The 25,597-nt window shown below is 40.7% G+C and overlaps 1 protein-coding gene across 1 annotated transcript in view; it reads right to left on the bottom strand.

Annotated features, from left to right (window-relative positions):
* The window catches only part of arid3c (AT rich interactive domain 3C (BRIGHT-like)), an 89,107-nt gene that overhangs the window by 29,041 nt on the left and 34,469 nt on the right, over positions 1–25,597 (bottom strand). The window contains exons 3-6 of the mRNA XM_061981146.1: positions 21,113–21,296; positions 12,809–13,038; positions 5,064–5,194; positions 4,892–4,967 (exon numbers count right to left, since the gene is read on the bottom strand). Coding sequence (XP_061837130.1) covers positions 4,892–4,967; positions 5,064–5,194; positions 12,809–13,038; positions 21,113–21,296 — 621 coding nt within the window. The remainder of the gene's footprint in view (positions 1–4,891; positions 4,968–5,063; positions 5,195–12,808; positions 13,039–21,112; positions 21,297–25,597) is intronic.

Below are 25,597 nucleotides of genomic sequence, written 5' to 3'. Positions count from 1 at the left end.
GTGTTTATCCACGTTGTGTACTATTGCATGTGTATGTCCATGTTGTGTACTATCGTGTGTCCATGTTGTGTACTATTGTGTGTCCATGTTGTGTACTATTGTATATGTGTGTGTCCATGTTGTGTACTATTGTGTGTTCATGTTGTGTACTATTGTATGTGTGTGTGTCCATGTTGTGTACTGTTGTGTGTCCATGTTGTGTACTATTGTATGTGTGTGTGTCCATGTTGTGTACAATTGTATGTCCATGGTGTGTACTATTGTGTGTCAATGTTGTGTACTATTGTATGTGTGTGTCCGTGTTGTGTACTATTTTGTGGCCATGTTGTGTACTATTGTGTGTGTGTGTCCATATTGTGTACTATCGTGTGTCCATGTTGTGCACTTATGTGTGTTCATGTTGTGTACTATTGTGTGTCCATGTTGTGTACTATTGTACGTGTGTGTGTGTGTGTCCTTGTTGTGTACTATTGTATGTGTGTGTCCATGTGGTGTACTATTGTGTGTCCATGGTGTGTACTATTGTGTGTCCATGTTGTGTACTATTGCGTGTGTGTGTCCATGTTGTGTACTATCGTGTGTCCATGTTGTGTACTATTGTGTGTTCATGTTGTGTACTATTGTGTGTCCATGTTGTGTACTATTGTATGTGTGTGTGTCCATGTTGTGTACTATTGTGTGTGTGTGTGTCCATGTTGTGTACTATTGTATGTCCATGGTGTGTACTATTGTGTGTCCATGTTGTGTACTATTGTTTGTGTGTGTCCCCGTGTTGTGTACTATTTTGTGTCCATGTTGTGTACTATTGTACGTGTGTCCATGTTGTGTACTATTGTGTGTGTGTGTCCATATTGTGTACTATTATGTCCATGTTGTGTACTATTATACGTGTGTCCGTGTTGTGTAATATTTTGTGGCCATGTTGTGTACTATTGTAAGGGTGTGTGTCCATGTTGTGTACTAGTGTGTGTCCATGTTGTGTACCATTGTACGTGTGTCCATGTTGTGTACTATTGTGTGTGTGTGTGTCCATATTGTGTACTATCGTGTGTCCATGTTGTGCACTATTGTGTGTTCATGTTGTGTACTATTGTGTGTCCATGTTGTGTACTATTGTACGTGTGTGTGTCCTTGTTGTGTACTATTGTATGTGTGTGTGTCCATGTTGTGTACTATTGTGTGTCCATGGTGTGTACTATTGTGTGTCCATGTTGTGTACTATTGCGTGTGTGTCCATGTTGTGTACTATCGTGTGTCCATGTTGTGTACTATTGTGTGTTCATGTTGTGTACTATTGTGTGTCCATGTTGTGTACTATTATATGTGTGTGTGTCCATGTTGTGTACTATTGTGTGTGTGTGTCCATGTTGTGTACTCGTGTGTGTCCATGTTGTGTACTATTGTGTGTGTGTGTCCATGTTGTGTACTATTGTATGTCCATGGTGTGTACTATTGTGTGCCCATGTTGTGTACTATTGTTTGTGTGTGTGGCTGTGTTGTGTACTATTTTGTGGCCATGTTGTGTACTATTGTACGTGTGTGTCCTTGTTGTGTACTATTTTGTGGCCATGTTGTGTACTATTGTATGTGTGTCCATGTTGTGTAATATTTTGTGGCCATGTTGTGTACTATTGTAAGTGTGTGTGTCCATGTTGTGTACTCGTGTGTGTCCATGTTGTGTACTATTGTGTGTGTGTGTCCATGTTGTGTACTATTGTATGTCCATGGTGTGTACTATTGTGTGCCCATGTTGTGTACTATTGTTTGTGTGTGTGGCTGTGTTGTGTACTATTTTGTGGCCATGTTGTGTACTATTGTACGTGTGTGTGTCCTTGTTGTGTACTATTTTGTGGCCATGTTGTGTACTATTGTATGTGTGTCCATGTTGTGTAATATTTTGTGGCCATGTTGTGTACTATTGTAAGTGTGTGTGTGTCCATGTTGTGTACTCGTGTGTGTCCATGTTGTGTACTATTGTGTGTGTGTCCATGTTGTGTACTATTGTACGTGTGTGTGTCCATGTTGTGTACTATTGTATGTGTGTGTGTCCATGTTGTGTACTACTGTGTGTCCATTGTGTGTACTATTGTGTGTCCATGTTGTGTACTCTTGTACATGTGTGTGTGTCCATGTTGTGTACTATTGTGTGTCTTTGTTGTGTACTATTGTGTGTCCATGTTGTGTACTATTGTGTGTCCATGTTGTGTATTATTGTGTGTCCATGTTGTGTACTATTGTGTGTGTGTTTATCCACGTTGTGTACTATTGCATGTGTATGTCCATGTTGTGTACTATCGTGTGTCCATGTTGTGTACTATTGTGTGTCCATGTTGTGTACTATTGTATATGTGTGTGTCCATGTTGTGTACTATTGTGTGTTCATGTTGTGTACTATTGTATGTGTGTGTGTCCATGTTGTGTACTGTTGTGTGTCCATGTTGTGTACTATTGTATGTGTGTGTGTCCATGTTGTGTACAATTGTATGTCCATGGTGTGTACTATTGTGTGTCAATGTTGTGTACTATTGTATGTGTGTGTCCGTGTTGTGTACTATTTTGTGGCCATGTTGTGTACTATTGTGTGTGTGTGTGTGTCCATATTGTGTACTATCGTGTGTCCATGTTGTGCACTTATGTGTGTTCATGTTGTGTACTATTGTGTGTCCATGTTGTGTACTATTGTACGTGTGTGTGTGTGTGTCCTTGTTGTGTACTATTGTATGTGTGTGTCCATGTGGTGTACTATTGTGTGTCCATGGTGTGTACTATTGTGTGTCCATGTTGTGTACTATTGCGTGTGTGTGTCCATGTTGTGTACTATCGTGTGTCCATGTTGTGTACTATTGTGTGTTCATGTTGTGTACTATTGTGTGTCCATGTTGTGTACTATTGTATGTGTGTGTGTCCATGTTGTGTACTATTGTGTGTGTGTGTGTCCATGTTGTGTACTATTGTATGTCCATGGTGTGTACTATTGTGTGTCCATGTTGTGTACTATTGTTTGTGTGTGTCCCCGTGTTGTGTACTATTTTGTGTCCATGTTGTGTACTATTGTACGTGTGTCCATGTTGTGTACTATTGTGTGTGTGTGTCCATATTGTGTACTATTATGTCCATGTTGTGTACTATTATACGTGTGTCCGTGTTGTGTAATATTTTGTGGCCATGTTGTGTACTATTGTAAGGGTGTGTGTCCATGTTGTGTACTAGTGTGTGTCCATGTTGTGTACCATTGTACGTGTGTCCATGTTGTGTACTATTGTGTGTGTGTGTGTCCATATTGTGTACTATCGTGTGTCCATGTTGTGCACTATTGTGTGTTCATGTTGTGTACTATTGTGTGTCCATGTTGTGTACTATTGTACGTGTGTGTGTCCTTGTTGTGTACTATTGTATGTGTGTGTGTCCATGTTGTGTACTATTGTGTGTCCATGGTGTGTACTATTGTGTGTCCATGTTGTGTACTATTGCGTGTGTGTCCATGTTGTGTACTATCGTGTGTCCATGTTGTGTACTATTGTGTGTTCATGTTGTGTACTATTGTGTGTCCATGTTGTGTACTATTATATGTGTGTGTGTCCATGTTGTGTACTATTGTGTGTGTGTGTCCATGTTGTGTACTCGTGTGTGTCCATGTTGTGTACTATTGTGTGTGTGTGTCCATGTTGTGTACTATTGTATGTCCATGGTGTGTACTATTGTGTGCCCATGTTGTGTACTATTGTTTGTGTGTGTGGCTGTGTTGTGTACTATTTTGTGGCCATGTTGTGTACTATTGTACGTGTGTGTCCTTGTTGTGTACTATTTTGTGGCCATGTTGTGTACTATTGTATGTGTGTCCATGTTGTGTAATATTTTGTGGCCATGTTGTGTACTATTGTAAGTGTGTGTGTCCATGTTGTGTACTCGTGTGTGTCCATGTTGTGTACTATTGTGTGTGTGTGTCCATGTTGTGTACTATTGTATGTCCATGGTGTGTACTATTGTGTGCCCATGTTGTGTACTATTGTTTGTGTGTGTGGCTGTGTTGTGTACTATTTTGTGGCCATGTTGTGTACTATTGTACGTGTGTGTGTCCTTGTTGTGTACTATTTTGTGGCCATGTTGTGTACTATTGTATGTGTGTCCATGTTGTGTAATATTTTGTGGCCATGTTGTGTACTATTGTAAGTGTGTGTGTGTCCATGTTGTGTACTCGTGTGTGTCCATGTTGTGTACTATTGTGTGTGTGTCCATGTTGTGTACTATTGTATGTCCATGGTGTGTACTATTGTGTGTCCATGTTGTGTACTATTGTTTGTGTGTGTGTCTGTGTTGTGTACTATTTTGTGGCCATGTTGTGTACTATTGTATGTGTGTGTGTCCTTGTTGTGTACTATTTTGTGGCCATGTTGTGTACTATTGTATGTGTGTCCATGTTGTGTAATATTTTGTGGCCATGTTGTGTGTGTGTGTGTGTCCATGTTGTGTACTCGTGTGTGTCCATGTTGTGTACTATTGTATCCATGTTGTGTACTATTGTGTGTGTGTGTCCATATTGTGTGCAATCGTGTGTCCATGTTGTGTACTATTTTGTGGCCATGTTGTGTACTATTGTGTGTGTGTGTCCGTGTTGTGTACTATTTTGTGGCCATGTTGTGTACTATTGTACGTGTGTGTGTCCATGTTGTGTACTATTGTGTGTCCATGTTGTGTACTATTGTGTGTCTATGTTGTGTACTATTGTGTGTCTGTGTGTGTGTGTGTGTGTCCATGTTGTGTACTACCGTGTGTCCATGTTGTGTACTATTGTGTGTCCATTTTGTGTACTATTGTGTGTCCATGTTGTGTACTATTGTGTGTCTTCCTGGTTGTGAGGACGGTGACAAGGAGCAGAGAAGAAGAAACTCACCTCTGTTGTCGACTTGGATGCTGAGAGGCACTTGTGTAGCCACGGCCAGCAGGTTGTGTTGCAGTGCGTGCTGCATGTTGTGTTGCAGCGCGTGCTGCATGTTGTGTTGCAGCGCGTGCTGCATGTTGTGTTGCAGTGCGTGCTGCATGTTGTGTTGCAGTGCGTGCTGCATGACGAGGGTCCTCTGCTCCTCCGTCATCATCTTCTTCTCAGGAGGCTCCCTGAGGTGCAGCAGAGCGCCACACGAAGCTCCGTGGTCAGCGGGGGACTCGGCCTGGAGCGTCCTGCTGGCCGCCGAGTCGCCTGGAACACATTCAAGAATACTTTAGAAGTACTCATGTACGCTGCGGAATACTACATTGTATACACGGAGTACTCTATTGATACCGTAAATACAGTAGATTTATTTCAAAGGTTGAAAAGAAGAGTACATCATTTTTGGAGTATATTTATTCATTTCTAGGAGAATATTAACAACATTCAATAAATGTATTAAGTAGTATCAGATTGTATCAAATAAGTACTTTATTCCATGTAGTTCTTGTACTTCAAGTACTTCACTTGTAATACTAATAGTTGTGTAGTTGTAGTACTTGGAGGTGTGTAGTTGTAGTACTTGTAGTAGTGTACTTGTAGTTGTGTAGTTGTAGTACTTGTGGTAGTGTACTTGTACTTCTTGTAGTTGTATAGTTGTAGTACTTGTGGTGGGGTACTTGTACTTCGTGTAGCTGTTTCACCATGTTTGGTCCTGACTCTGGACACCAGCAGGAGACCACTCCCTGAGGTTCTCAGAGCTGGAAACGGTTCATATGGTTCTAACATGTCAGCAGGAGACCACTTCCTGAGGTTCTCGGAGCTGGAAACGGTTCATATGGTTCTAACATGTCAGCAGGAGACCACTTCCTGAGGTTCTCAGAGCTGGAAACGGTTCATATGGTTCTAACATGTCAGCAGGAGACCACTCCCTGAGGTTCTCAGATGCCAAGATGGTTCATATGGTTCTAAAATGTCAGCAGGAGACCACTGCCTGAGGTTCTCACAGCTTGAGATGGTTCATATGGTTCTAAAATATCAGCAGGAGACCACTCCTTGAGGTTTTTAGAGGCAAAGATGGTTCATATGGTTCTAAAATGTCAGCAGGAGTCCACTCCTTGAGGTTTTTAGAGACCAAGATGGTTCATATGGTTCTAAAATGTCAGCAGGAGACCACTGCCTGAGGTTCTCACAGCTTGAGATGGTTCATATGGTTCTAAAATGTCAGCAGGAGACCACTGCTTGAGGTTTTTGGAGGCCAAGATGGTTCATATGGTTCTAAAATGTAAGCAGGAGACCACTCCTTGAGGTTTTTAGAGGCCAAGATGGTTCATATGGTTCTAAAATGTCAGCAGGAGTCCACTCCTTAAGGTTTTTAGAGGCCAAGATGGTTCATATGGTTCTAAAATGTCAGCAGGAGACCACTCCCTGAGGTTCTCAGATGCCAAGATGGTTCATATGGTTCTAAAATGTCAGCAGGAGACCACTGCCTGAGGTTCTCACAGCTTGAGATGGTTCGTATGGTTCTAAAATGTCAGCAGGAGACCACTCCTTGAGGTTTTTAGAGGCCAAGATGGTTCATATGGTTCTAAAATGTCAGCAGGAGACCACTCCCTCAGGTTGTCAGAGCCTGAGATGGTTCATTAGGTTCTAAAATGTCAGCAGGAGACAACTCCCTGAGGTTCTCACAACTCGAGATGGTTTATATGGTTCTAACATGTCAGCAGGAGACCACTCCCGGAGGTTCTCATAGCTCTAGATTGTTCGTATGGTTCCAACATGTCAGCAGGAGACCACTCCCTGAGGTTCTCACAGCTCTAGATTGTTCGTATGGTTCCAACATGTCAGCAGGAGACCACTCCCGGAGCTCTTGATTGTTCGTATGGTTCCAACATGTCAGCAGGAGACCACTCCCGGAGGTTCTCACAGCTCTAGATTGTTCGTATGGTTCCAACATGTCAGCAGGAGACCACTCCCGGAGGTTCTCACAGCTCTATATTGTTCGTATGGTTCCAACATGTCAGCAGGAGACCACTCCCGGAGGTTCTCACAGCTCTAGATTGTTCGTATGGTTCCAACATGTCAGCAGGAGACCACTCCCGGAGGTTCTCACAGCTCTAGATTGTTCGTATGGTTCCAACATGTCAGCAGGAGACCACTCCCTGAGGTTCTCAGAGGTTGAGATGGTTCATATGGTTCTAACATGTCAGCAGGAGACCACTCCTGGAGATTCTCACAGCTCAAGATGGTTCATATGGTCCTAACATGTCAGCAGGAGACCAGTCCCTGAGGTTCTCACAGCTGCAGATGGTTCATATGGTTCTAACATGTCAGAGATGTACTTTGGTACAAGACCATGGGAAGGCTTGTAAACAAGGAGGGATGTTTTAAAGTACATTCTCTGAGCAACAGAAAGTCCGTGCAGTGACCTAAGCACTGGACTAATATGGTCATATTTCCTGGTTCTAGTCAGGACTCGAGCAGCAGCATTCTGGATGTACTGCAGCTGCTTTACAGCTGGTTTAGAGAGCCTAGTGAGAAGACCATGACAGTAGTCTAAACTGCTGGAGACCAAGGAATGGATCGGTCTTTCTAAGTCTGATTCAGACATTATTCATCTGATTTTAAGGTGGTAAAAAGCTGCTGATGTTATTGACTTCATGTGACTTCAAAGTTCAAGTCTGAGTCCATTATTACCCCGAGATTTCTAACCTGATTATGAAATTCCAGGGAGAGAGTCCCAAGGTGACTAGTAGCAGTTTCTCTTTGCTTCTGCGGGCCAAAGACAATGATCTCAGTTTTCTCTGAGTTTAGCTGAAGAACATTGTTTTGCACCCACACATTGATCTGTACCATGCAGACAAAATGGATCGACAGTCTCTGGACTGGTCTCCAAATCTAAACAATGGAATTGATCAACTGGCCTCTCAACAAACTTGACAAGATCTCAGATTCAAGGTAAACTGTCTGTCCTGTCGGAACGGTTGTTTGGACACACGACGGACTCTAGGTAGAAGAGGAGTGCCGCCTGCTTTGCAAACCTTTCAGTTGTTGAAGTGGTGAGGGTGATGGGTCAAATGCAGAGGATAATCTCACCACACCTAGTGGCCGAGTCATCGAGTCATACCAAAGACTATAAAAACGGGACCCATTACCTCCCTGCTTGGCACTCAGAATCAAGGGTTGGAATTGGGGGTTAAATCACCAAAAATGATTCCCCGGCGCGGCCACCGCTGCTGCTCACTGCTCCCCTACCCTCCCAGGGGGTGAACAAGGGTGATGGGTCAAATGCAGAGGATCATTTCACCACACCTAGTGTGTGTGTGACAATCATTGCTACATTTTTATATGTAGCTATTCGGAACCATGACAACAGGACATCTGCTGAATGGACTAAATGTTGCCCTGTATCGACACGTTGGAAGATGGCCTAGTGGTTAGAATGTCCGCCCTGAGATCGGTTGGTCGTGAGTTCAAACCCCGGCCGAGTCATCGAGTCATACCAAAGACTATAAAAACGGGACCCATTACCTCCCTGCTTGGCACTCAGCATCACAGGTTGGAATTGGGGGTTAAATGTCACGGCCAGGGCGCATTCCAATGCGGCCCTCATCTTTGCGTCCTGACGAGCGCACCGCGGGCCACGCCCACATGCGCTCTCTCTCCGCTGCGGGCGTGCCTCCTCGCGCCTGCAGACAATCTGCAATCAGAGAACCTGCCTGTGATGAGCGAGCTGCCTTCATAAGCCGGCACAACCTGCCATCCCGGGCCGGAATATAACCTTCTGTTCGCGTACATACCCTCCGTCGCCTGGAAAGTGAGCTGTGCGTCTCACTTTTCCCTGGATCTCCCTCTGGACTCTGACTGCCTCCCTCGATCCTTGACTACCCCCGCTTTGGACTCGGACCTGTAGACTTCTCTCTCCCCTGGACTTCCTCGTCTCTCGTTCAACATTTACGGTAACACTCAACAGCTAATCTACACACATAGTCTTACACCATACATCCATCCATCCATCCATTTTCTACTGCTTATTCCCTACGGGGTCACGGGGTCGCTGGAGCCTATCTCAGCTACAATCGGGCGGAAGGCGGGGGATTTTGTCACACTCCATTTCCTTGGTTAGTTTATTTAGTATTGTTTGATTATTCCATATATATTATAATATATATGATAAAATACTGAGAGCTATACTTCCCCCTGGTGTCTGTGTCGTCATCTCCCCTTAGTCTAACATAACATTGAATCACCAAAAATGATTGCCGGGCGCGGCCACCACTGCTGCTCACTACACCCCTCACCTCCCAGGGGGTGATCAAGGGTGATGGGTCAAATGCAGAGGATAATCTCACCACACCTAGTGTGTGTGTGACAATCATTGGTACTTTTACTTTAACTTTTTTAGTCTTGTAGGTTAGATTAATTTTGCAGGTTGGATTTATTTAGATTTAGACAAACTTTTGTAGGTTAGATGTCACGGCGCTTGCGCATACCATCTTTCCCGCTGCAGCAAGCGCCACTGGGAGCACCCCGGGACACGCCCCTGCTCGCTCATCTCGTGTCGCGGCCGCGCGCCTGCACGGCTGCGGGCAATCTGCTATCAACGCACCTGGATCTGATGAGAATCGACGCCATATAGACCAGCGCATCCTGAAATCCAGTGCTAGAACGTAGTTCACTGTTATCAGTAAGTGACCTCTCGCACGTTACGGACTCCCTTCTTGCCTCGCCCCACTGGACTTTTGGACTATTCATCCAACACGCACTAACAACAAACCCTGGTAACACTCCCATTGTTACTTCATCACATCGTTCTGCTTCACACGCCTCTAGTAGCATACACAGTCCACTCCATCATCAAGCTCAAGATAAACCTGTTGAGCTTTATCCTGTCGTCGTGTCGTCTCCATCCCTCGCCGAACGTAACATTAGATTAATTTAGTAGGTCAGTTTCATTTTGTAGGTTGGAAAATTATGTAGGTTAGCTTAGTTTGTTTAGGTAAGATTAACTATGAAGGTTTGTAGGTTACATTAACAGCCTTCCCGGTAAGGTTTATTCAGGTGTACTGGAGAGGAGGCTACGCCGGATAGTCGAACCTCGGATTCAGGAGGAACAGTGTGGTTTTCGTCCTGGTCGTGGAACTGTGGACCAGCTCTATGCTCTCGGCAGGGTCCTTGAGGGTGCATGGGAGTTTGCCCAACCTGTCTACATGTGCTTTGTGGACTTGGAGAAGGCATTCGACCGTGTACCCTGGGAAGTCCTGTGGGGAGTGCTCAGAGAGTATGGGGAATCGGACTATCTGATTGTGGCGGTCCGCTCCCCGTACGATCAGTGTCAGAGCTTGGTCCGCATTGCCGGCAGTAAGTCGGACACGTTTTCAGTGAGGGTTGGACTCCGCCAAGGCTGCCCTTTGTCACCGATTCTGTTCATAACTTTTATGGACAGAATTTCTAGGCACAGTCAAGGCGTTGAGGGGATCCGGTTTGGTGGCTGCAGGATTAGGTCTCTGCTTTTTGCGGATGATGGGGTCCTGATGGCTTCATCTGGCCAGGATCTTCAGCTTTCACTGGATCGGTTCGCAGCCGAGTGTAAAGCGACTGGGATGGGAATCAGCACCTCCAAGTCCGAGTCCATGGTTCTCGCCCGGAAAAGGGTGGAGTGTCATCTCCGGGTTGGGGAGGAGACCCTGCCCCAAGTGGAGGAGTTCAAGTACCTAGGAGTCTTGTTCACGAGTGGGGAAAGAGTGGATCGTGAGATCGACAGGCGGATCGGTGCGGCATCTTCAGTAATGCGGACGCTGTATCGATCCGTTGTGGTGAAGAAGGAGCTGAGCCGGAAGGCAAAGCTCTCAATTTACCGGTCGATCTACGTTTCCATCCTCACCTATGGTCATGAGCTTTGGGTTATGACTGAAAGGACAAGATCACGGGTACAGGCGGCCGAAATTAGTTTTCTCCGCTGGGTGGCGGGGCTCTCCCTTAGAGATAGTGTGAGAAGCTCTGTCATCCGGGAGGAGCTCAAAGTAAAGCCGCTGCTCCTCCACATCGAGAGGAGCCAGATAAGGTGGTTCGGGCATCTGGTCAGAATGCCACCCGAACGCCTCCCGAGGGAGGTGTTTAGGGCACGTCCAACCGGTAGGAGGCCACGGGGAAGACCCAGGACACGTTGGGAAGACTATGTCTCCCGGCTGGCCTGGGAACGCCTCGGGATCCCCCGGGAGGAGCTGGACAAAGTGGCTGGGGAGAGGGAAGTCTGGGCTTCCCTGCTTAGGCTGCTGCCCCCGCGACCCGACCTCGGCTAAGCGGAAGAAGATGGATGGATGGATGGATGGATGGATGGTTACATTAACTTTGTAGGTTAGATTTTTATTTTTTTGGTTACATTAACTTTGTAGGTTAGATATTTTTGTAGGTTACATTAACTTTGTAGGTTTTACATAGCTGAAATTAATTTTGTAGGTTGGATTAACTTTGTAGTAACTTTTGTAGTTGACATGAATGTAACGCTTAGATTAACTTTGCAGGTTAAATTAACTTGAAAGTTAAATCTTTTTTCAGGTTAGATTAACTTTGTAGGTTAGACACATTTTTATTTTACAACAATTTGAAGGTGATATTCATTTTGCAAGTTAGATGTGAGGTCATCTTTAGGACTCGTGGACGTGTGCTCTTTCATATATTGTGGGATGTCCTGATGATCAATAATCTAGTTATCAATGACTTTTAATAATTCAGTGAGCAGTAGGAAGTAATCAAATCAGTTGATTGGATGCTATGGATTATTGATATGATTAATATGTATTATTGATATGATTGGTATGAATTGTCAATATGATTGATATTAATTACTGATATTAATTATTGATATCATTGATTTAAATTGTTGATATGATTGATATTAATTATTGATATAAATTATTGATATGATTGATTACAATTTTTGATATGATTGATATAAATTGTCAATATGATTGATATACATCATTGATATGATCGATATAAATTATTGATATAAATTATTGATATGATTGATTAAAATTGTCGATATGATTGATATGAATTATTGATATGATTGATGTAAATTATTTATATAAATTATTGATATGATTGATATGAATTATTGATATGATTGATATGAATTATTGATATGATTGATATGAATTGTCAATATGATTGATATGAATTATTGATATGATTGATATTAATTATTGATATTAATTATTGATATTATTGATTAACATTGTTGATATGATTGATATTAATTATTGATATAAATAATTGATATGATTGATTAAAATTTTCGATATGATTGATATGAATTGTCAATATGATTGATATAAATCATTGATATGATCGATATAAATTATTGATATAAATTATTGATATGATTGACTAGAATTGTCGATATGATTGATATGAATTATTGATATGATTGATGTAAATTATTTATATAAATTATTGATATGATTGATATGAATTATTGGTATGATAGATATGAATTATTGATATGATTTATATGAATTATTGATATGATTGATATGTGTCGAGAGGAGCCGGATGAGGTGGTTCGAGCATCTGGTCAGGATGCCACCCGAACGCCTCCCTAGGGAGGTGTTTCGGGCACGTCTGACCGGTAGTAGGCCACGGGGAAGACCCAGGACACGTTGGGAAGACTATGTCTCCCGGCTGGCCTGGGAATGCCTCGGGATCCCCCGGGAAGAGCTGGACGAAGTGGCTGGGGAGAGGGAAGTCTGGGCTTCCCTGCTTAGGCTGCTGCCCCCGCGACCCGACCTCGGATAAGCGGAAGAAGATGGATGGATGGATGGATGATATGAATTATTGATATGATTGATGTAAATTGCAGATAGAGTAAAAGGTTCTTACCTTTCTTCATGATGTGTGGCATGTTGGCGATGTTGTTGTTTGGCAGACGAGAAAGTTGCACGTTGGAAGACAGAAGAGTGGGCGTGTCCACAGGAGGGAAGTTCAAGATGGTCGCCCCGTAACTCTGACGTCGACCTTCCCGCCGATTGCTGTCGATGGCGGCCTGGAGCTCACCTGGCGAGCTCAGTCCTCGCTTGTCGCATTCATACGGATAAAGGTACTTCATGTACCTGTGGAGTATTCAGAAGACATTTTAGCAAAACATACATCCAGATATGATCAGATCTATAATATTAATATTCATGGCCTTCTTCATCAACACAAACATAAATATTATACTTGCAGTAGTACTGGTACTGTATAAGTACTGTAATTATACGTATAATGCAGTAGTACTGGTACAGTATAAGTACTGTAATTATACGTATAATGCAGTAGTCCTGGTACAGTATAAGTACTGTAATTATACATATAATGCAGTAGTACTGGTACAGTATAAGTACTGTAATTATTTGTATAATGCAGTAGTACTGGTACAGTATAAGTACTGTAATTTTACGTATAATGCAGTAGTCCTGGTACAGTATAAGTACCGGTACTGTAATTATACGTATAATGCAGTAGTACTGGTACAGTATAAGTACTGTAATTATTTGTATAATGCAGTAGTACTGGTACAGTATAAGTACTGTAATTATACGTATAATGCAGTAGTACTGGTACAGTATAAGTACTGTAATTATACATATAATGCAGTAGTACTGGTACAGTATAAGTACTGTAATTATACATATAATGCAGTAGTACTTGTACAGTATGTATAATTACAGTATTTATATTTATATATATTTATAGTGTGCAAAAAGTATAAAATAGTGCATACTACCAGTGTGTACAAAGCATACTTGCCAACCTTGAGACCTCCGATTTCGGGAGGTGGGGGGCGGGGTGGGCGTGGTCGGGGCGGGACGGGGGGCGTGGTTGGGAGGGGGCGTGGTTAGGGGCGTGGTTAAGAGGGGAGGAGTATATTTACAGCTAGAATTCACCAAGTCAAGTATTTCATAGATATATATATATATATATATATATATATACACATATATATATATATATATATATATATATATATATATATATATATATATATATATATATATCTAAGAAATACTTGACTTTCAGTGAATTCTAGCTATATATATATATATATATATATATACATATATATATATATATATATATATATATATATATATATATATATATATATATATATATATATATGTCTTAATAAGGTTATCCAAAAAATAGTGCTCGATACCGTAGTAGAGCGCAATATATGTATGTGTGGGAAAAAAAATCACAAGACTATTTCATCTCTACAGGCCTGTTTCATGAGGGGTACCCTCAATCATCAGGAGAATCTCCTGATGATTGAGGGTACCCCTCATGAAACAGGCCTGTAGAGATGAAATAGTCTTGTGATTTTTTTCCCCACACATACATATATATATATATATATATATATATATATATATATATATCTTATTATATATATCCATCCATCCATTTCCTACCGCTTATTCCCTTCGGGGTCGCGGGGGGCGCTGGAGCCTATCTCAGCTACAATCGGGCGGAAGGCGGTGTACACCCTGGACAAGTCGCCACCTCATCGCAGGGCCAACACAGATAGACAGACAACATTCACACTAACATTCACACACTAGGGCCAATTTAGTGTTGCCAATCAACCTATCCTGTATGTATAAATAAAAGAAATACTTGAATTTCAGTGTTCATTTATTTACACATATACACACACATAACACTCATCTACTCATTGTTGAGTTAAGGGTTGAATTGTCCATCCTTGTTCTATTCTCTGTCACTATTTTTCTAACCATGCTGAACACCCTCTCTGATGATGCATTGATGTGTGGCACGCACAAAAGTGCTTTCATCAAATGCATTAGAATCTGGAATCTTCCATCTCTCCCTAGCATGGCCCAAAACCGGTCAATCTTTGCTTCCTGAGGAAGATCTTCAGTGCCAAGCACTTGGTAGTCCACTACTTCTCCCCGGAGGCTATCCAGGTCCAATCGCAGCTGCGGCATGGAACTTACAAGCTGTTATGAGAGTAGCGTATGTGTGTGTGTGTGGCCCTTTAATAGGTGAGCATGTGAGGTGAGTGACGTCAGTGAGTGTGTGGGCGAGGGAAGAGAGGGAGCGGTAGCCTGAGTGCGGGCGGGACTAGTTTGTTTTGTGTTGGATTGGCTGTGTGCAAGCAATCAATAAAGCAAGATTTGCAATTAATCGCCGGACTCAGGCAGGAAAGGTGCAACAAAGCGTATTTCTTCATCTTACTCGTCGTCGGCGTCGCCATGGCTGTATCTTCCTCGTTCTTCTGCTTCGTCTTCTTGTTGTGTGCGCAGTTGTGCACTGCACTCTCTAAAAGCCGTATATGTTATTGATGTTATAGATGGCAGTATTGTCCTGTTTAAGAGTGTCACAACATTGCTGTTTGCGGCAGACGAACTGCTTTACGGTAGACAAAAACATGACTGCTGTTGTTGTGTGTTGTTACCGTGCTGGGAGGACGTCAATGAAACTGCCTAACAATAAACCCACATAAGAAACCAAGAACTCGCCCTCGATCATTCTACAGTTATAATGATAATGTGTTTGGGCACGCACACTGTTTATATCGTGGGAAAGCGAACTCAGGTCCGCATGGAGCTGGAGGGGGCGTGGCCTCCAGCTCCGCCTGAATTTCGGGAGATTTTCGGGAGAAAATTTGTCCTGGGAGGTTTTCGGGAGAGGCGCTGAATTTCGGGAGTCTCCCGGAAAATCCAGGAGGGTTGGCAAGTATGGTACAAAGTATAAATTAGTGTGTACTATTAGTGTGTACAAAGTATAAAATAGTGAGAACAAAGTATAAAATAGTGCGTACTATCAAGAGTACAAAGTATAAAATAGTGCGCACTATTATCGTGTACAAAGTAGAAAATAGTGTGTACTATTAGTGTGTACAAAGTATAAAAAAGTGCGTACCAAGTATAAAATAGTGTGCGCTATCAGTGTGTACAAAGTATCAAACAGTGTGTACAAAGCATAAAATAGTGTGTACTATTAGTGTGTACAAAGTCTAAAAAAGTGCGCACCAAGTATAAAATAGTGTGCGCTATCAGTGTGTACAAAGTATAAAACAGTGTGTACTATCAGTGTGTACAAAGTATAAAATTGTGCGTACTATTATCGTGTACAAAGTATAAAATAGGGTTTATTACTAGTGTGTACAATGTATAAATAGTCTGTACTATCAGTGTGTACAAAGTATAAAATAGTGCGTAATATTATCGTGTACAAAGTATAAAATAATGTGTACTTTTAGTGTGTACAAAGTATAAAATAGTGCATACCAAGTATAAAAAAGTGTGCACTATCAGTGTGTACAATGTGAAAAATAGTGTGTACTATTATCGTGTACAATGTATAAAATAGTGTGTGTGTGTGTGACCAGTGTTGATAAATCACACTGCGTGTGACCAGTGTTAATAAATCACATTGCGTGTGTTCAGTGTTGGTGAATCACATTGCGTGTGACCAGTGTTGATGAATCACATTGCGTGTGTTCAGTGTTCATGAATCACATTGCGTGTGACCAGTGTTGATAAATCACACTGTGTGTGACCAGTGTTGATAAATCACACTGTGTTTGTTCAGTGTTGATAAATCACACTGCGTGTGACCAGTGTTGATAAATCACACTGCGTGTGACCAGTGTTGATAAATCACATTGCGTGTGTTCAGTGTTCATGAATCACATTGCGTGTGACCAGTGTTGATAAATCACACTGCGTCTGACCAGTGTTGATAAATCACACTGCGTGTGTTCAGTGTTGATAAATCACATTGCGTGTGTTCAGTGTTCATGAATCACACTGCGTGTGACCAGTGTTGATAAATCACACTGCGTGTGTTCAGTGTTGATAAACCACACTGCGTGTGACCGGTGTTGATAAATCCCACTGCGTGTGACCAGTGTTGATAAATCACACTGCGTGTGTTCTGTGTTGATAAATCACACTGCGTGTGTTCAGTGTTGATAAACCACACTGCGTGTGACCGGTGTTGATAAATCCCACTGCGTGTGACCAGTGTTGATAAATCACACTGTGTGTGTTCTGTGTTGATAAATCACACTGCGTGTGTTCAGTGTTGATAAACCACACTGCGTGTGACCGGTGTTGATAAATCCCACTGCGTGTGACCAGTGTTGATAAATCACACTGCGTGTGTTCTGTGTTGATAAATCACACTGCGTGTGTTCAGTGTTGATAAACCACACTGCGTGTGACCAGTGTTGATAAATCACACTGCGTGTGTTGTGTTGATAAATCACACTGCGTGTGTTCAGTGTTGATAAATCCCACTGCGTGTGACCAGTGTTGATAAATCACACTGCGTGTGTTCTGTGTTGATAAATCACACTGCGTGTGTTCAGTGTTGATAAATCACACTGCGTGTGACCAGTGTTGATAAATCCCACTGCGTGTGACCAGTGTTGATAAATCACACTGCGTGTGACCAGTGTTGATAAATCACACTGCGTGTGTTCAGTGTTGATAAATCACACTGCGTGTGTTCAGTGTTGATAAACCACACTGCGTGTGACCGGTGTTGATAAATCCCACTGCGTGTGACCAGTGTTGATAAATCACACTGCGTGTGTTCTGTGTTGATAAATCACAATGCGTGTGTTCAGTGTTGATAAACCACACTGCGTGTGACCAGTGTTGATAAATCCCACTGCGTGTGACCAGTGTTGATAAATCACACTGCGTGTGTTCTGTGTTGATAAATCACACTGCGTGTGTTCAGTGTTGATAAACCACACTGCGTGTGACCGGTGTTGATATATCCCACTGCGTGTGACCAGTGTTGATAAATCACACTGCGTGTGTTCTGTGTTGATAAATCACAATGCGTGTGTTCAGTGTTGATAAACCACACTGCGTGTGACCAGTGTTGATAAATCCCACTGCGTGTGACCAGTGTTGATAAATCACACTGCGTGTGTTCTGTGTTGATAAATCACACTGCGTGTGTTCAGTGTTGATAAACCACACTGCGTGTGACCGGTGTTGATATATCCCACTGCGTGTGACCAGTGTTGATAAATCACACTGCGTGTGTTCTGTGTTGATAAATTACACTGCGTGTGTTCAGTGTTGATAAATCACACTGCGTGTGACCAGTGTTGATAAATCCCACTGCGTGTGACCAGTGTTGATAAATCCCACTGCGTGTGACCAGTGTTGATAAATACCACTGCGTGTGACCAGTGTTGATAAATCACACTGCGTGTAACCAGTGTTGATAAATCCCACTGCGTGTGACCAGTGTTGATAAATCACACTGCATGTGTTCAGTGTTGATAAATCACACTGCGTGTGTTCAGTGTTGATAAATCACACTGCGTGTGTTCAGTGTTGATAAATCACACTGCGTGTGACCAGTGTTGATAAATCACACTGCGTGTGACCAGTGTTGATAAATCACACTGCGTGTGACCAGTGTTGATAAATCACATTGCGTGTGTTCAGTGTTCAAGAATCACATTGCGTGTGACCAGTGTTGATAAATCACACTGCGTCTGACCAGTGTTGATAAATCACACTGCGTGTGTTCAGTGTTGATAAATCACATTGCGTGTGTTCAGTGTTCATGAATCACACTGCGTGTGACCAGTGTTGATAAATCACACTGCGTGTGTTCAGTGTTGATAAATCCCACTGCGTGTGACCGGTGTTGATAAATCACACTGCGTGTGTTCAGTGTTGATAAATCACACTGCGTGTGTTCTGTGTTGATAAATCACACTGCGTGTGTTCAGTGTTGATAAATCACACTGCGTGTGTTCAGTGTTGATAAATCCCACTGCGTGTGACCGGTGTTGATAAATCCCACTGCGTGTGACCAGTGTTGATAAATCACACTGCGTGTGTTCAGTGTTGATAAATCACACTGCGTGTGACCAGTGTTGATAAATCCCACTGCATGTGACCAGTGTTGATAAATCACACTGCGTGTGACCAGTGTTGATAAATCCCACTGCGTGTGACCAGTGTTGATAAATCCCACTGCGTGTGACCAGTGTTGATAAATCACACTGTGTGTGTTCAGTGTTGATAAATCACACTGCGTGTGACCAGTGTTGATAAATCACACTGCATGTGTTCAGTGTTGATAAAACACAGTGCATGTGTTCAGTGTTGATAAATCACACTGCGTGTGACCAGTGTTGATAAATCACACTGCGTGTGTTCAGTGTTGATAAATCACACTGCATGTGTTCAGTGTTGATAAATCACACTGCTTGTGTTCAGTGTTGATAAATCACACTGCGTGTGTTCAGTGTTGATAAATCACACTGCGTGTGACCAGTGTTGATAAATCCCACTGCGTGTGACCAGTGTTGATAAATCACACTGCGTGTGACCAGTGTTGATAAATCCCACCGCGTGTGACCAGTGTTGATAAATCACACTGCGTGTGACCAGTGTTGATAAATCACACTGCGTGTGTTCAGTGTTGATAAATCACACTGCGTGTGTTCAGTGTTGATAAACCACACTGCGTGTGACCGGTGTTGATAAATCCCACTGCGTGTGACCAGTGTTGATAAATCACACTGCGTGTGTTCTGTGTTGATAAATCACACTGCGTGTGTTCAGTGTTGATTAACCACACTGCGTGTGACCGGTGTTGATAAATCCCACTGCGTGTGACCAGTGTTGATAAATCACACTGCGTGTGTTCTGTGTTGATAAATCACACTGCGTGTGTTCAGTGTTGATTAACCACACTGCGTGTGACCGGTGTTGATAAATCCCACTGCGTGTGACCAGTGTTGATAAATCACACTGCGTGTGTTCTGTGTTGATAAATCACACTGCGTGTGTTCAGTGTTGATAAATCACACTGCGTGTGACCAGTGTTGATAAATCACACTGTGTGTGACCAGTGTTGATAAATCCCACTGCGTGTGACCAGTGTTGATAAATCACACTGCGTGTAACCAGTGTTGATAAATCCCACTGCGTGTGACCAGTGTTGATAAATCACATTGCGTGTGTTCAGTGTTGATAAATCACATTGCGTGTGTTCAGTGTTGATCAATCACACTGCGTGTGTTTAGTGTTGATAAATCACACTGCATGTGTTCAGTGTTGATAAATCACACTGTGTGTGACAAGTGTTGATAAATCACACTGCGTGTGACCAGTGTTGATAAATCACACTGCGTGTGTTCAGTGTTGATAAATCCCATTGCGTGTGACCAGTGTTGATAAATCACACTGCGTGTGTTCTGTGTTGATAAATCACACTGCGTGTGTTCAGTGTTGATAAATCACACTGCGTGTGACCAGTGTTGATAAATCCCACTGCGTGTGACCAGTGTTGATAAATCACACTGCGTGTAACCAGTGTTGATAAATCCCACTGCGTGTGACCAGTGTTGATAAATCACACTGCGTGTAACCAGTGTTGATAAATCACACTGCGTGTGTTCAGTGTTGATAAATCACACTGCGTGTGACCAGTGTTGATAAATCCCACTGCGTGTGACCAGTGTTGATAAATCACACTGCGTGTAAACAGTGTTGATAAATCCCACTGCGTGTGACCAGTGTTGATAAATCACATTGCGTGTGTTCAGTGTTGATAAATCACATTGCGTGTGTTCAGTGTTGATCAATCACACTGCGTGTGTTTAGTGTTGATAAATCACACTGCATGTGTTCAGTGTTGATAAATCACACTGTGTGTGACAAGTGTTGATAAATCACACTGCGTGTGACCAGTGTTGATAAATCACACTGCGTGTGACCAGTGTTGATAAATCACACTATGTGTGTTCAGTGTTGATAAATCACACTGCGTGTGACCAGTGTTGATAAATCATACTGCGTGTGCTAAATAATGACATCTGCATCTTCTCCTCCCACTATTGTGGGTGTGTTGATGATCAGCATATATTTGCATATTCATGATGAGAGAGAGTACAAATATTCTGCTCACTTAACAGACACAATCCTCTGCTCACGAGTTTAGTAGCTCAGCTTTGTTTGCACGTTTTGTAAATCAGGCTTGAGAACAGGAGGACTTTCTTAAAGAGACAGTACTCGTGTGCTTTTGTGGATGTTTCACAATAAAAGTACAAAGCGCTTCAAACGTGATCAGAGGCTGAAACGCTTCGATGTAGCACAGGGAGTATTTTTGCGGGAGTACTAGCGTACTTACTGTGTTCGAAGCGTGAAGGCGGCGCTGGTGATAGAGGTGGGAAGGTGGAGGCCTTTCGTGATCTCCCGCCATATTTTCTTGTTGATGACTTCCACCAAGCCTCCTTTGTCCGTCACCAGCTGGTAGAGCGCGTAGAGGTCCAGCACCTGCTTGGCCATGATGGGAATACGATTCACTGGAGTCCCTGCACAGAGTCAACACAGGCCACAGTCAGTGCCGTGACCTTGGCCTCCTTCCATCAATAACGTTTCTACTTGTCCTTTACTTCATCTTGTTATTAAAATATCAACATGGCTGTAACAAACCATCAATAACGTTTCTACTTGCTTTTTAATTCATCTTGTTCAAATATCAACATGGCTGTAACAAACTATCAATAACGTTTCTACTTTTGTCCTTTACTTCATCTTGTTAAAATATCAACATGGCTGTAACAAACCACCAATAACGTTTCTAAGTGTCCTTTACTTCATCTTGTTGTTAAAATATCAACATGGCTGTAACAAACTATCAACAACGTTTCTACTTGCTTCTTTACTTCATCTTGTTAAAATATCAACATCATTGTAACAAACAATCAATAACGTTTCTACTTTTGTCCTTTCCTTCATCTTGTTAAAATATGAACATCATTGTAACGAACCATCAATAACGTTTCTACGTGTCCTTTACTTCATCTTGTTGTTAAAATATCAACATGGCTGTAACAAACCATCAATAACGTTTCTGCGTGTCCTTTACTTCACCTTGTTGTTATAATATCAACATGGCTGTAACAAACTATCAATAACGTTTCTATTTGTCCTTTACTTCATCTTGTTAAAATATCAACATGGCTGTAACAAACTATCAATAACGTTCTACGTGTCCTTTACTTCACTTTGTTGTTAAAATATCAACATGGCTGTAACAAACCATCAATAACGTTTCATCTTGCTCATTTACTTTATCTTGTTAAAATATCAACATGGCTGTAACAAACTATCAATAACGTTTCTACGTGTGTTTTACTTCATCTTGTTGTTAAAATATCAACATGGCTGTAACAAACTATCAACAACGTTTCTACTTTTGTTCTTTACTTCATCTTGTTAAAGTATCAACATCATTGTAACAAACCATCAATAATGCTTTTAAGTGTCCTTTACTTCATCTTGTTGTTAAAATATCAACATGGCTGTAACAAACTATCAATAACGTTTCTACTTGCTTCTTTACTTCATCTTGTTAAAATATCAACATGACTGTAACAAACCATCAATAACGTTTCTACGTGTCCTTTACTTCATCTTGTTAAAATATCAACATGGCTGTAACAAAATATCAACAATGTTTCTACTTGCTCCTTTACTTCATCTTGTAAAAATATCAACATGGCTGTAACAAACTATCAATAACGTTTATACTTTTGTCCTTTACTTCATCTTGTTAAAATATCAACATGGCTGTAACAAACTATCATTAACATTTCTACTTGCTCCTTTACTTCATCTTGTTAAAATATCAACATGGCTGTAACAAACTATCAATAACGTTTCTACATGTCCTTTACTTTATCTTGTTAAAATATCAACATGGCTGTAACAAACCATCAATAACGTTTCTACATGTCCTTTACTTCATCTTGTTAAAATATCAACATGGCTGTAACAAACTATCAAAAACGTTTCTACGTGTCCTTTACTTCACCTTCTTGTTAAAATATCAACATGGCTGTAACAAATCATCAATAACGTTTCTACTTGTCCTTTACTTCATCTTGTTAAAATATCAACATGACTGCAACAAACCATCAATAACGTTTTTACGTGTCCTTTACTTCATCTTGTTAAAATATCAACATGGCTGTAACAAACCATCAATAACGTTTCTACGTGTCCTTTACTTCACCTTCTTGTTAAAATATTAACATGACTGCAACAAACCATCAATAACGTTTTTACGTGTCCTTTACTTCATCTTGTTAAAATATCAACATGGCTGTAACAAACCATCAATAACGTTTCTACGTGTCCTTAACTTCACCTTCTTGTTAAAATATCAACATGGCTGTAACAAACCATCAATAACGTTTCTACTTGTCCTTTACTTCATCTTGTTGTTAAAATATCAACATGGCTGTAACAAACTATCAATAACGTTTCTACTTGTCCTTTACTTCATCTTGTTAAAATATCAACATGACTGCAACAAACCATCAATAACGTTTTTACGTGTCCTTTACTTCATCTTGTTAAAATATCAACATGGCTGTACCAAACTATCAATAACGTTTCTACGTGTCCTTTACTTCATCTTGTTAAAATATTAACATGGCTGTAACAAACTATCAATAACGTTTCTACATGTCCTTTCCTTTATCTTGTTGTTAAAATATCAACATGGCTGTAACAAACTATCAATAACGTTTCTACTTGCTCCTTTACTTCATCTTGTTGAAATATCAACATGGCTGTAACAAATCATCAATAACGTTTTTACGTGTCCTTTACTTCATCTTGTTAAAATATCAACATGGCTGTAACAAACCATCAATAACGTTTCTACATGTCCTTTACTTCATCTTGTTAAAATATCAACATGACTGCAACAAACCATCAATAACGTTTTTACGTGTCCTTTACTTCATCTTGTTAAAATATCAACATGGCTGTAACAAACCATCAATAACGTGTCTACATGCCCTTTACTTCATCTTGTTAAAATATCAACATGGCTGTAACAAATCATCAATAACGTTTCTATGTGTCCTTTACTTCACCTTGTTGTTAAAATATCAACATCATTGTAACAAACTATCAATAACGTTTCTACATGTCCTTTACTTCATCTTGTTAAAATATCAACATGGCTGTAACAAAATATCAACAATGTTTCTACTTGCTCCTTTACTTCATCTTGTAAAAATATCAACATGGCTGTAACAAACTATCAATAACGTTTATACTTTTGTCCTTTACTTCATCTTGTTAAAATATCAACATGGCTGTAACAAACTATCATTAACATTTCTACTTGCTCCTTTACTTCATCTTGTTAAAATATCAACATGGCTGTAACAAACTATCAATAACGTTTCTACGTGTCCTTTACTTTATCTTGTTAAAATATCAACATGGCTGTAACAAACCATCAATAACGTTTCTACATGTCCTTTACTTTATCTTGTTAAAATATCAATATGGCTGTAACAAACCATCAATAACGTTTCTACATGTCCTTTACTTCATCTTGTTAAAATATCAACATGGCTGTAACAAACTATCAAAAACGTTTCTACGTGTCCTTTACTTCACCTTCTTGTTAAAATATCAACATGGCTGTAACAAACCATCAATAACGTTTCTACTTGTCCTTTACTTCATCTTGTTAAAATATCAACATGACTGCAACAAACCATCAATAACGTTTTTACGTGTCCTTTACTTCATCTTGTTAAAATATCAACATGGCTGTAACAAACCATCAATAACGTTTCTACGTGTCCTTTACTTCATCTTGTTAAAATATCAACATGACTGCAACAAACCATCAATAACGTTTTTACGTGTCCTTTACTTCATCTTGTTAAAATATCAACATGGCTGTAACAAACCATCAATAACGTTTCTACGTGTCCTTAACTTCACCTTCTTGTTAAAATATCAACATGGCTGTAACAAACCATCAATAACGTTTCTACTTGTCCTTTACTTCATCTTGTTGTTAAAATATCAACATGGCTGTAACAAACTATCAATAACGTTTCTACTTGTCCTTTACTTCATCTTGTTAAAATATCAACATGACTGCAACAAACCATCAATAACGTTTTTACGTGTCCTTTACTTCATCTTGTTAAAATATCAACATGGCTGTACCAAACTATCAATAACGTTTCTACGTGTCCTTTACTTCATCTTGTTAAAATATTAACATGGCTGTAACAAACTATCAATAACGTTTCTACATGTCCTTTCCTTTATCTTGTTGTTAAAATATCAACATGGCTGTAACAAACTATATATATATATATATATATATATATATATATATATATATATATATATATATATATATATATATATATATATATATATATATATATATATATATATATATATATATATATATATATATATATAATAAAAGAAATACTTGAATTTCAGTGTTCATTTATTTACACATATACACACACATAACACTCCTCTACTCATTGTTGAGTTAAGGGTTGAATTGTCCATCCTTGTTCTATTCTCTGTCACTATTTCAGAACACACACATTATACAAATATACATTATAAAATCAATAAGAAAACGGGAGCTCTAATTTGGGAGTCTGAATTAGGATCAGAAGTTCCTTTACAAACATTGCGCACTCACGTCGCCTTTTTGTATTGATTACTGCAGCTGTGCACTGGATTCATTCACAAATACAAACTACAACTCACAAACACTTTAGAGTTAGGCTCCACCATCAGAATGTGTACGTAAACTTATAAAGAT

This window comes from Nerophis lumbriciformis, linkage group LG20 (assembly GCF_033978685.3).
Source record: "Nerophis lumbriciformis linkage group LG20, RoL_Nlum_v2.1, whole genome shotgun sequence".
NCBI classification, from domain to species: Eukaryota; Metazoa; Chordata; class Actinopteri; order Syngnathiformes; family Syngnathidae; genus Nerophis; species Nerophis lumbriciformis.
Note: the sequence above shows the minus strand (reverse complement) of the source record. Positions and strands in the feature narration are given on the sequence as shown.